A 12586-nucleotide genomic window follows, 5' to 3' on the forward strand; every position below is an offset into this window, starting at 1 on the left:
CACAGCAGGCCCCGCCCAGCCCTGGCCACCGGCCACCTGGCAGGGTCAGCACGCCGATTCCAGGGCCCTCAACTTTCTTCATACAGGCATGCCTCTTTTCATGGTTGGTTTGTTTAAAGAAGAAAAACATCCCTCCCTATTCATAAATTTAAAATCTGAAATCATTTCCTCGAGTTTTACACTTACAAAATAGGTCACTCTTTCAAGCATTTAGAAAGATTGACTTGTGAAGCTGCTGACAGACATTTCAAGTAAATTGCATGAGACTCTCCCGCGCTGGTGAAGCGGCTGTAAAAAAAAAAAAATGATGGAGCCTTCGCCTTTTTATCTAAAATAAAAAGGTGTCCCTGGGCTTTTCAGGGCGCACGTGAGATGCATTTTCGTAAACAACCCCTTTTCAATCTGCACTCTGCTTTAATTTCTCACTGTGGGAAGCAGGACACCTGAAGCCATTTAGAGCCATTTGGTTAACTGTCAACAGAAACCATGCCCACAGTCGCTGCCCTGGGAGGTCCCGCTGTGAGGACGCCCCCATCTGCACGAAGCCCCCCGACCCATCCTGTCCTTAGAACCTCATGTGAGATCACATGGCATTTGTCTTTCACCGCCTGGCAATGGTCTCACCTTTAACAGAAACCTAATCAACAAAACAAACAAGCAAAATATAACCAAAGACACCGAAATTGAGAACAGGCTCACACTGACTAGAGGGGAGAGAGGGAATTTCAGGGGAAAAGGGGAAGGGTTTGCAGGAACAAGTATAAAGGACACGTGGACAAAAACAATGGGGGATGGAAACGGGAGGGAGGTGGGGAGGACTGGGGTGGGAGTACAAGGCAGAAAATTGTATTTGAACAACAATTAAAATAAACTAAAATAAAAAGCAAAAGAACCTCATATGAGCTCTCAAAAGCGTGAGAAGGAGCACGACTTTGCCGAATCTTGAAACACAATCTGCGCCCCCCTACAGGACGCGTCACTCACACACACGCACAGACACTCACACACACTCACTCGGACAGGGAATACTTAGACACCATTTGTCTCACGTGCACGCTCCAGGACCCAGAGGGGACATCGGAGAGCCCAGAGAAAACCCTCGCAGACGAGATGTAGGGGGAATGTGCGGACTCCAGGCAGGCGGCGGCCCCAGACGGGAATCAACCCCTTTTCTCTCATCAGTGTTGTACGGAAACGCCCTTGAACGGGAAGCCACCTGAGGGCCCGCTGCGGCTGGAAGCGCTGTCCCGGTCTGACCTCGCTTAGAAGGCTCGGCCGTGCCCGTGGTCGCAGGCGGTCAAGCCCCAGGCTCAGCCTCAGACACTCGGAGTGGTCACACCGCACTGAGAAACCCCGGGGTACCACATATCAGCGCACGGCTGACACAGTCACAGCTAAACGAGTCGGAAAACAGTATGATTAGATTTCTAGGGCAATTCTGGTTTATACATCTTGAATGGCAAGCCCGCATTTTTAAAAGAATCTCATTTTGAAAACATCCTCCAAAACTTGTTTTTGAACTCAAAAGACTCACGCCCACTCTGTTGTAGCTTGTTTCTTCGTGTTAAAATGTTTTGTTTGCTCTGTGACTTTTTGGTATCAAGACTCCGACTTGATGAAATTAGCTTCTCATCAGAGACGTGGTCTTCAGGGTGATGGTGCAAGCTGAGTCTCAGAAAACACCGAGCCCACCACAGGGTCTGCCCGTTGGAGGAGAGGCCGGACGGCGCCGGTCCAGCCCACCGACCTGTGCGTGGAGGCGAGTTGTGTCTACATGGCGCTGTCTGCAGGAGTGAGTGTGAGTGTGAGCGAGCGACACGCTGGAGCAGGAGGGCATCCTGCCCAGCAGCCTGAGCCTCCGCTCTGCTCACTTAGAAACCTGGGCTCCAGAAAGTTAAATAATTTACATAACAGGAAATGGATGGTGACACTGACAGGAAGAGGGATTGGAAACCAAGGACCACGCCTCTCAGAGTCACATGACCTTTCCTCAGGGGCCAGGGCTGGGACAGAAGCATCACCAGACTCGGGCACAGGAAAGCCCACTGGGAGTGGCACGAACAGACACATCATTTAAGGGAAGGGAGCGGGGCAGGGCGAGACCAGTACAGGTGGGACTGAGTGGGCTACGGCCATTACCTACACGCCTGTCCATCTATCCAGCTAAACAACGGAAAGACTACTGCATGTTAGGTGATAAGAATAAAACAAACACAGATTTGAAGTTAGTGAGGGCTCAGGCAGGAAAACAGGAAGCATCGAACAGACCCTCCCGTGCGGTCGCCCCAGCATTCTGCATCGGTCAAGTGCTCTCGGGGACTGGGTTCCAGGTCCATCGATTAATGGCCAGGTACTCAATTATCCGTCCACACGGTAATGACTCAGCACCACTGCGAGGCGTCTCCTACAGGAGAGTGTCTTGTGGGTGTGGTTTCCCACCAAGCAGGGCGTCTCCCTGAAAGTTCACCCTCACGCCGAGGCGAGCTTTACAACTGTTCCCGGCTCCCTTCAGCAGTTCCATGAAATCAGTCCCGCATCCCCGAAGCAGCCTGCCACTGCCTGAGGCCAACTACCCTGCTCTCCCCACCAGACGGTTCCAGCACAGACTCGGAACCGACGCAGGGCAACCTGCATCCGGGAAACTTCCCGGGTCTCCGTGGTCTAGTCCAGTCAACACTCACTGAAGTGCTTCCCACGTGCCAGGAACCACGGGAGCAGCCAGAGATTGATTAACGGGCACAGTGCTTGTCCCTGGGAGTTTCCAGGGGAACAGTGAACTGGGACACAGCTGTGGAGTCACCGACGGCCGCAGGGCACACAGGTACATGCTGATAACTGAGTTACACATAAATCCAGACGTGGGCAAAAACAAAAAGCCCCTGGAGAAGCATCGATGTGCGTCTCCAAGGGCAGCAAGTTTTAAAACTCAGCCTTGAGAATAGGAGGGGGGAAGCCCCCCAAATGGAATCTATGAAAAATTCTGTATTTATTCTGACACATTCAAACTTCAGTCACCTTCAAAGTACTTGAGACTGTTTTTCCACTGCTCAAAATGGTTTCTGAACTTGTCAAATTTGGTGCCTTCTAGTGCTTTTGCCATTTGTTTCACCTCCCCCACACTGGCAAAGTGTTTTCCTTGGAGAACTTTTTTCATCCAGGGAAACAAAGAAGAGCTGCTGAGCACAGGACTGAGAAACAGGGAGGGTGGGGCACAGCGGGAGGTCACGTGGGCTTTGCTGAAAACCTGCCGAACACTCAGCACAGTGCGGGCAGGTGCACCAGTCAATGAAATGGGAAAACGCATTGAGAGTCTTTAAAAAAAAATTCACTGAAGCCGAACACAGCCCCTCACACCACCACCAGCTGGTGCAGATGGGTTCCTAGAACTCACCTAGCAGGAAAAGCCTAGACTGCAAGGGGCCCCTACCCTAAAAGACAGCTCCCCCCTTTTGGGGGCCCCCCTTGTAATCATTCAGTCAGTCAGTGAACATTTATTACAGACCTCCAACGTGCCGGACCGTGTACTGGGTTCCTAGAACATCAAGGTGAACAGCAGGGCGGCTCCTGCTCTCATGGAGCTCACGATCTAACCTAGGGTACGTCAGCTCAATGGAATCATTATTTTAGCTCAGTCTACAAAGACCCACTTCAACGTTCTCATCCGCCACATGAATGAACACACGTTCTGGGGTCCTAGGCTTTCTGAATTGGGTGTCTTTGTCACATGTCCACTCAATCTAAAATCCAAATAGTTTGGTCAACGTTTGTGTTTTTCTCCTTTGCCATCAACCCAAACCGAAGAGACCCTGAAGAAAGATGGGGTGGAAAGAGAGACAGCAGTCCACCAGACGGAATTCAACAACACCTCCTTTTTCCTCCGGTGCTGCCAGAGTGAGGACACTCGGCATCTGTGGCAGAACTCGAGGCACAGTTACCACTGTGAGCTTCATAAGAATAGCAGCAGCAAAGAGCAAGTAAGTCCAACCGTAAGGAAGACGGGCGAAGATACAGATGCCACATCCTCCCCGACTGCATGACAAACTGGCGAGGCTGTGAACTGTGAGCTGTGTTTGTTGAATACAATTCACCAAGCTCCCATTGTGCACCCTGTTGCTGCCGAGAATGAAGAAGTAAAAGCTATGCACCCAATCCAACCAGGTGTCCCCTCCAAAAAAACAGGAGGTTACCCACCCCTGTCCTTCTGGAGCTCACAGTCTAGGCGACAGGGAGGAGAGAGACAAGCAATGACCATGGTACCACTCAACAGGCCAGCTTCTCTGAACTTCCCCAGAAGAGGTGACCAGAGTCTAGAAGAACAACCAGGAGACAGGCAGGTGCAGAGAAAGCAGCATGAGCCGAGGTCTGGAAGCCTGAGAGGACTCGGCACACTCAGGGAAGTGGACATAGTTCAGTGTGTCTGGGACGGAGACCCAGGTCTTCCCAGTGGCTGCAGGTGAAGCTGAAGTGGCTTCCCGTGGCCCAGGGATGTCTGTGCAAAGAGGCGCTAAGCACCTAGCAAGAGACCTCCACTAAAGCAAAACTTGTCTCGAATGTGGCGCCTCAGTGCTCGTCGTTAATCAGTTCTGGAACTCGTGACAAGGGCCAGAGCAACCAGTACTGACGGTGAGGCATCTCCTCTTGCGAGGCGGCATCGCCACACACAAGTTCCAGCAAGTGCAACGAGTCCCAAGCAAGCACCGAGAGCCGACGTGTTTCTCATCCAAATGTGACGAGCACAGGGTCTGACGAGTTCTGAAGCTGAGCACCAAGATGTAACTGTAGTTGGAGGAGAGGAGTTAGTTCCTCATTGAATGTTTGATAAAACTCCCCTGTGGAGCCATCCGGTCCAGCACTCGGGTCTGCTGGGGACTTTCTAACCACTGCTTCAGTTTCACTGGCTGTAATCTGTCTATTCAGATGCTCTGGTTCTTCTGGACTCAGTTTTGGAAAACTGCATGGAATTTTCTAGAACAAACTCTGGGCATTCTAGGGATTTATCCATTTGCACACACTGCCCCGTGTGCTGGCACGCAGCTGTTTACAGTGCTCTCCTCAACCCTCTCCACTTCTCTGGTGGCAGTAGCTGGTTCTCCTCTTCGTGTTTGGTTTTATTTATTTGGTCCCCTCTATTTTCTTCTTGATGAGTCTGGTAAAGGTCAACCTTGTTTGTCTTATTAAAGAACCAGGTCTTGGTTTCACTGACCTTTTGTATATTTTTTTGTTTTTTAGATTCTTTCATTTATTTCTGCTCTGATCTCTATTATTTCCTTCCTTCTACCCACTTTGGGCTTTGTTTGCTCTTCTTTGGCAAGTTCTTTTAAATGTCAAGTTAGATCGTCTATTTGTGATTTTTCCTGTTTCTTGAGGCAGGCCTGTGATGCTATGAATTTCCCTCTAGGGACTGCTTTCCCTGTGCCCCACAGATTTGGGGTTGTTGTGTCCTCCTTTTCACTTGTCTCATGGCCTCTTTCGATTTCTTCCTTGATCTTGTTGTTGACCCATTCATTTAGGAACGTGTTATTTAGCCTCCTTGATTTTGCGGTTTTTCCATTTTTTTTCTTGTGACTGGTTTCTAGTTTCAGAGCATTATGTCAGAGAAGATGCATGATGACATGATTTCACTCTTCTTAAATTTATTGAGAATTGTCCTGTGTCCTAACATGTGATCTATTCTGGAAAACGTTCCATGTGCATTGGAAAAGAAAGTATATTCCGCTGCCCTGGGGTGAAATGCTCTGAAGACATGAATTAAGCCCACCTAGTCCAGTGTGTTGTTCAAGGCCTCCATTTCCTTGTTGATTTTTCCATCCGGAAGATCAGCCCACTGATGTCAGTGGGGTGTTCAGGTCCTGCCACGGCTGCACGCCTGCCCGTCCCTCCCTTCACGCCCTGTGGTCCCCACAGCACCACCTACAACCGCCAAGGTCTGGGAGCAGCCCACGTGCCCATCCACAAAGGAGCATGACACGGCTGTGAAACAGCTACACAACCGAGCACTACTCAGCTGTAAAAAAGGAGGAGCTCTCAGCCTTCGCGACAGCGTGGATGGCCCTGGAGAGCATTATGCTCAGTGAGCCAGTCAGAGAAGGAGAGACGGCATATGATTACGCTTATATGTGGAATCTACTGAACAAAATAAACTAACAAAACAGAAATAGACTCACAGACAGAGAACATACTGACAATGGTCAGATGGGAGGGGGTTAGGGGGCTGGGTGAAAAAGGTGAAGGGATTAAGAAAGAAACTCGTATGTCTCTGGCAGGTGTGGACTGAGCGCAGGCCTGCGAACTACATGATCGCGGTTTGATTCCCAGTCAGGGCACATGCCTGGGTTGCAGGCCAGTTCCCAGAAGGGGACGCAGGAGAGGCAACCATACATTGATATTTCTCTCCCTCTCTCCTTCCCTTCCCCTCTAAAGATAAATAAATTAAAAAAATTAAATCTTTAAAAAAAAAGAAAAAACCTCATAGACACAGAAACCAGTGCTGTGACTACCAGAGGGGAAGAGGAATGGAGGAGGGCAGCAGAGGGTAAAGCGGAGACAAATGGTGGTGGACGGAGACTCGATCTGGGGAGACTGCAATACAGTATACAGACCGTGTGTTATAGAAATGTACACCTGCAGCCTATATGACTTTTATTAACCAAAGTCACCCAAATAAACTCGATGAAAAAAAATAAAAAGCACAGCATGAAACCTACTGGGGGCCTCGCATCCATCCCCACCAACGCTCCCCAGTTTTGATGACAGCTGCACACTCTTCCTTTACCACTGTGCACTGACATGGAACATCCGTCCCCTGCTGATGTCCTTCCTGCATGCAAACCAGGAGGTGCAGGAAGAATCCGAGGGGGTTAGTCTGTAAATGAACTCCCCCCCAATCCCACTTTTCAGGGTTACATTTCTTCCTCTCATGTTAAGTAAGTCTATGAACCATATCAAAGAATTACTGAACGGTAACGAAAAACTGATTTGCATTCATTTAAAACACTGTGAACTTTTGTTTTCTTCACTGAAGACATTTTCCACTAAGAATCCATATTCAGCAGCTGAGCTTCAGAGGGGACACTTCAGGGTACGAACAGCTTGCTCCATGACGGCAATTACTTTCTACATGACTGAACACTAAAAGGCGACCTGGAGTGGAGCAGGAAAGAACGGTACACTGGAACCCTGTCCGGGCCTGGCAGCAGGTCGCTTGGTGCCCACCCTGAACCCCAAACCCACTGCCCAAATTCGGCTAATAAATGAAAGAGGTTCTTTCTTTCTCAGGCGTTGTACCTCTAGTACCAAGGACTTACGTAGCACTCCACGAATACTGCTAAATAAACTAAGATGGAGTATTGAAGAGTGCAAGCAAGCGAGAGAGGATACTCAGTTCCATCAATGGTATATACAGACTGGGCCCTTCAGATATCAAAGCCGATGCCTGATACCACCACTTACATAGTCTCCATAGGTCTCTTGTGTCGGGGGTGGCGGTGGAGGTCGGTACCCGGTTGGGGGAACTCCTCTTGCTCTGGGCGTAAGAAGTCCTCTTCCCCGGCTCACTGGCCCTCGGGTGGCCAGGACCCCCCGGGAAGCTGGCGTCCCTCGTGGTCCACCTGCCCCGACTGGCCGGGCTGTGACGACTCCCCTTCCCCTACAAGCGAGAAGGACAAGAGGGCATTCATTATTCACCATCTTCTCGGACATTCTGTTGCTCACAGGCATTTACGGCTCAGGCAAATCCACGGTAAAAGAGTGAAAACTGAAGCGGGAGAAGAAGCGGGCATCCACCAGAAGGAAGCTGAGCCACGAGGCAGCTCTTCCGGCAACAGCAAACTCGGGGGCATCGAAGCAGCTCTCGGTTTTACTGGGAACCTAAAATCGCCCTACTAAGCAGAGAGAGCCTTGTTAAACCACGCACAACCACAGTAACTGATGCAACAGAAGAAATGAAATGTTTTGGTACAAATCTAAGAAAATACGTACTCTGTAAAAAAGTACAAGACTGATGAAAGCAATTAAAGAGAAAAATCACAAGCTCGTGGTTCTAAGAGGCAATGTTGCCAAGTTGCCAATTCCTCCCAATTTGATCTCCAGACTCGACGCAGTCCCAGCCTAAGTCCCAGATGCTGTTTTGTAGACAGGCAAACATAAAGCGCACATGGACAGGTAAACAGGAATCCCAGAGGACACGGAGCTGGGAGCAAGGACTCACAGTGTGTGACTCTAAGACTTACTTTAAAGCTACATAATCAAGTCAGTGAGGACTGGGGAAAAGATCAGACACACAGACCAACGGGAGGAAGGAGAGCCCAGACCCTGATCCACAGAAGTGCAGCCCAGGGGTCACTGACAAAGGAGCAAAGGCACCCGATGCAGAAATGAAAGTCTTTCCAACACAAGGAGCTGGACCGAATGGATGTCCACATGCGCATGTCCATGCGAGAGAGAGAGAGAGAGAGAGAGAGAAAGAGAGACCAGGGTGCGGGGGAGAACCTAGACGGACATGTTCCATCTCTCACAAAGATTAACTCCACGTGGCTTCGGACCTGCATGTACCACGTCAAATTTGTGGGGAAGACATAAGAGAAATCAGCGTGACCTGGATTTGATGATGAGCGCTAGATACCATTAGAAAAGCATGATCCACGACATGAAGATTAGTAAGGCGGTCTTTACTAAAACTGAGTACTTCTAGTCTGAGAAGGGCACTGCTACAGATGAAGAGACACACCGCAGAAAGGGAGGGCATTTTTGCAGAACACGTATCTGTTAAAGGACTTGTACCCAAAATACAGGAGCTTTTAAAACTCAACAATAAGAAAACAAACAACCCAATTAAGAGTGGGTAAAAAACGTGAACAGACAGCTCACTGCAGAAGACAAACACATTAGGGAATAACCAAATGAAAAGATGCTCAACATCATTTGTCATTAGGGAATTGCAAATTAAACCGTATACCTGTTAGAATGGCTAAAATCAAAAGTCACTGAATGTACCCATTGACAGTGAGAACGTGGAGACAAGGGCACTCCGCTCCACTGTCGGTATGTGTGCAAAATCGTAAAGCCACCTTTGAAACGACAGTGCTAACTACCATCTGGTCATACAATACGGTAACCGTGTTCCCAGGCATTCAACCAACCGACCTGAAAACTTACCTCCCTGCACTACCTGCACATGAATTTTGTAGCAGTTTTATTCCCAGGAGCTACAACAACCAAGACGCCCTTCCACAGGTGCACGGACAAGCAAGCGGGTGCATCCATATGATGAAATTATCATTCAGCAATGATGTAAAATGAACTAACAGTTAATGAACAGGACTGAATGGAAATTCAGGTTTCTAAGTAAAGGAAGTTGGTCTGAGAAGGCTACACCCTGTATAATTCCAGTTACAGGACATACAGAAAAAAGAAAGCAGACAGAGATGTGGAAAATGAGAGTGAGTGGCGGGCACAGGTTCCCGGGGGGAGGAGGCCCAATGGGGGAGGCAGCAGGAACACTGTAGGGTGACGGAGCCACCCTGTGTGACAGTGAATGGTGGCTAAGTGACACAGAGCGCCTGTGAAAACCCACAGAACTGCACAGCACAAAGACTGGACTTCAATGTACGCCCACCAAAAATATGTCGAGGAGACCGAGGTTTCCTAGGGATAGGGTGTTGACGTGACAAACCGTATTAATCATAGTAAAAATATATAAACAAACTTCACTGAAGGAGCTGGGAAAATGAGGGGAGTTTGTAAGGCTACAGGCAAAGGACTGTGTGTAAGGCCTGTGCTGGCCGACGCGGCTGGTGCCCAGGGTGGGGCCGCGGGTACGGACTAACCTCTGACTGCACTACACCCAGATCCGCTGCCGTCCCCCAAAGGGGAGCCTGGGGGACAGCGGGGACCACGTTTCCCAGGCTGCAGGGGAGGTTTTCGGTCAGCAAGGGGAAGAGGCTATAGGATCGTCAATAAGGGAAGGGTCAGAGACATCAGCATGAACTCGTGATTAGTCCCGACAGACGGTGCAGCATAGAAACAGGTGCAGCTCTGTGGTACACGCGTAGGTTAGTGTGTGTGTGTGTGCACATTTCCCTGCTCTGCCAGCTGAGGGGTGAGAAGCAAGCACACGCCAGTGGTAACAGGCAGACGGGCACCCGAATCTGGGTTTGAACACTGTTCCCCAACAAGAGGAACAAGGGCACCCTGGGAAACAGCTGATGCTAGGACCGGACCAGGAAATATAGACGATGATAATGGAACCACGTGGAGTAGAAGGTACTCAAAAAGAAAAAAAAATTAAAATTATGGTGGCATGTGAAAGGAGCAGAGTAGCCAACAGGAAGAACTCCCGAAGGTCAAAGCTGAGACAATTGGAGCAACAAAAATAAAGTAGTATTGGACTTGAACGCAACATATAAAATAGACGTCCATGAGTCCATCCTGACATAAATAAATGACCGAATTAGTACGTTGGGGAGAAAAGAAAAGCCTTCCAAATAGTTCATGTGGCCACGCCACCCTGGGGGAGCGGAGAGTGACATCGCAGCGGAGGACCTGACAAATACTAACCTCAGGGTACCACGGCAACATCAACAGCGGATAAGCCACGGGGACAGTATGTGCCCTTGACATCATGTGATGGAAATGACACACGAGTTCCCCAAACCCAGAAGCCCAGGCTAATCTTGAGAAAAGTATTAGAGAAACCCCAGATGAGGGACGTCTTAGAAAAACCTGACCGGCGCTTCTCGAAATGCTGACATCAGGAAGAAGTGAAATCTAGTTTAAGACTTTCACCTTCAGATAACTCATTGGTCATATCCCCTTCACGAGTACTGCAAATTACAGCGTTTCTTTCCACTCCCGGCCAGGAACAGGCACACAGGAGACGATGGTGGGCCCAAGGCCACTGGAGCCGGGTCTGAGTTCAACTCCTGGCTGCTCCTACTGGCCCAACTTCCGCCTCCCACCTAACACTCAGAGCAGCCGAGAGCCTGACCTCCCCGGACCAGCTTCCTCGGGTGCGCGGTGGGGTGCGGACCCACATCACAGTTATTGCGAAGGGAAAGGACACGGGGCGTGCGAAGCGTTTACACATTTTCTGCCCGATGCACATGGACAATGCGTACAAACAGCAATCGCTCTGAGCTGCACTGAAAGACACCTTAATTTCTGCGGTGTTTTATTCGTCTTATCTCTGGTGAGAAGAAAGTATGTAGTTTCCACCAGTAGTGCACCCAGCCCATCGGAGATGCGTCTGGATCTGTGTACATTCGAACGACGGAGGCTCCTGCTTCCTTCCCTGACGCCGGACCTTTACCATCCACGGTGCTGCACGGGCCACAAAACACTCCACACATCTTGGAACGTACAAATTCATGCTTTCATCAGACTGGAAGACACACGTTCCTATGTCTAAGAAGTCCCCGGTTCGTCCCCATCATCATCCACGCGGTCAGAGCACGGGCCCACAGGGGGTATGGAGTCACGCGAGGCGTCGGCTGCGGCGCTGCAGACGGGCCATTCGATGCACGCAGCTCCAGGCACTTTTCCACAGAAGACATGTGGAAGATTCACTTGTAAGTGAACGTCCGTGGGGAGGTGTCAAGCAGCACGGTCGGCACGGCCTTAAAGGACACTTTGGCGAGAAGAGGGCACGGCACAGAGTGACATGCTGACGTCACAGCACAAAGTCCTCACTGGACGCTGCAAGTGAGGTTCAGGGTCAGGCTGAGCAGCGGGGCTGAGAACAGAGTGAGAACAGACACAGCGCCCGTGAGATGGTGTTTGTAACGGTTTCGATGGGAACTACTTTCTACTTGAAGAGTGTACTTGAACTGAGAGAGGTACGTACAGTGCAGCTCTGAAGGGGGACATGGAAGGGCAGAGCAGAGAGATGATGCCACTGAGCAGAAAGTTTCATAAGCAGATGGACGGGTGGGACCGTAATGGTCCCTTCTGTTTGTATTTCTCAGCAGAGTGCCGATGGTTTCTGGCTTTGAAACTCGAATACAGAAACAGCCTAGAGCCCTGGCTGGTGTGGCTCAGCGGACGGAGCACTGGCCTGTGAAACAAAGGGTTGCCCATTTGATCCCCGGTCAGATCACACACCTGGGTTGTGGGCCAGGTCCCGGTGCGGGTGTTCATTTGGCACCTGATCGATGTTTCTCTTGCACATTCATGTTTGTCTTCCTTTCTCCCTCCCTTGCCCTCTCTCTAAAAACAGATACATACAATCTTTAGAAGAAAAGCCTAGAAAGGCTTTTGTAGCCAACAGCTATTTTTGAGGAAATAGGACTGACTATAAATGACTGAATACAAGAAGTAATGACTAACCAGAAAAAGATTATTATTTAGTTTGTAAGTTAAACCAGGTTTTAAGATGTGATGAAGACGCACATGCTTTGGGTTCCAACACCCTCACACCTGATTCTGCCACCTTCTGCTTAGCCTTGGTCTCCCCACCTGGGAGTGGGGTTCGTAACAGCCGGCTCCTGCAGCACAGCTGTGAGGTTCACCCACGGGATGGATAACACGCCTCGCCTAGAACAGGCGCCAGCAAGCGGGCCTCCTTAGGTGGACGTCCACGTGGGCTCAGCCC

At 49.9% G+C, this 12586-nt stretch overlaps 1 protein-coding gene across 5 annotated transcripts in view; it reads right to left on the bottom strand.

Annotated features, from left to right (window-relative positions):
* KHDRBS3 (KH RNA binding domain containing, signal transduction associated 3) overlaps positions 1 to 12586 on the bottom strand; it is a 116317-nt gene that overhangs the window by 37485 nt on the left and 66246 nt on the right. For all 5 annotated transcript variants that reach the window (XR_008390744.1, XM_037166757.2, XM_037166756.2 and 2 more), the window contains exon 6: positions 7450 to 7645. Coding sequence is in view for 4 of the 5 variants with exons in the window: in XM_037166757.2 (XP_037022652.2) it covers positions 7450 to 7645 (196 nt within the window). In the remaining variant the exon portion in view is untranslated. The remainder of the gene's footprint in view (positions 1 to 7449; positions 7646 to 12586) is intronic.

Source organism: Artibeus jamaicensis, unplaced genomic scaffold, assembly GCF_021234435.1.
Source record: "Artibeus jamaicensis isolate MK-2021 breed Jamaican fruit bat unplaced genomic scaffold, CSHL_Jam_final scaffold_916, whole genome shotgun sequence".
Classification (NCBI taxonomy): domain Eukaryota; kingdom Metazoa; phylum Chordata; class Mammalia; order Chiroptera; family Phyllostomidae; genus Artibeus; species Artibeus jamaicensis.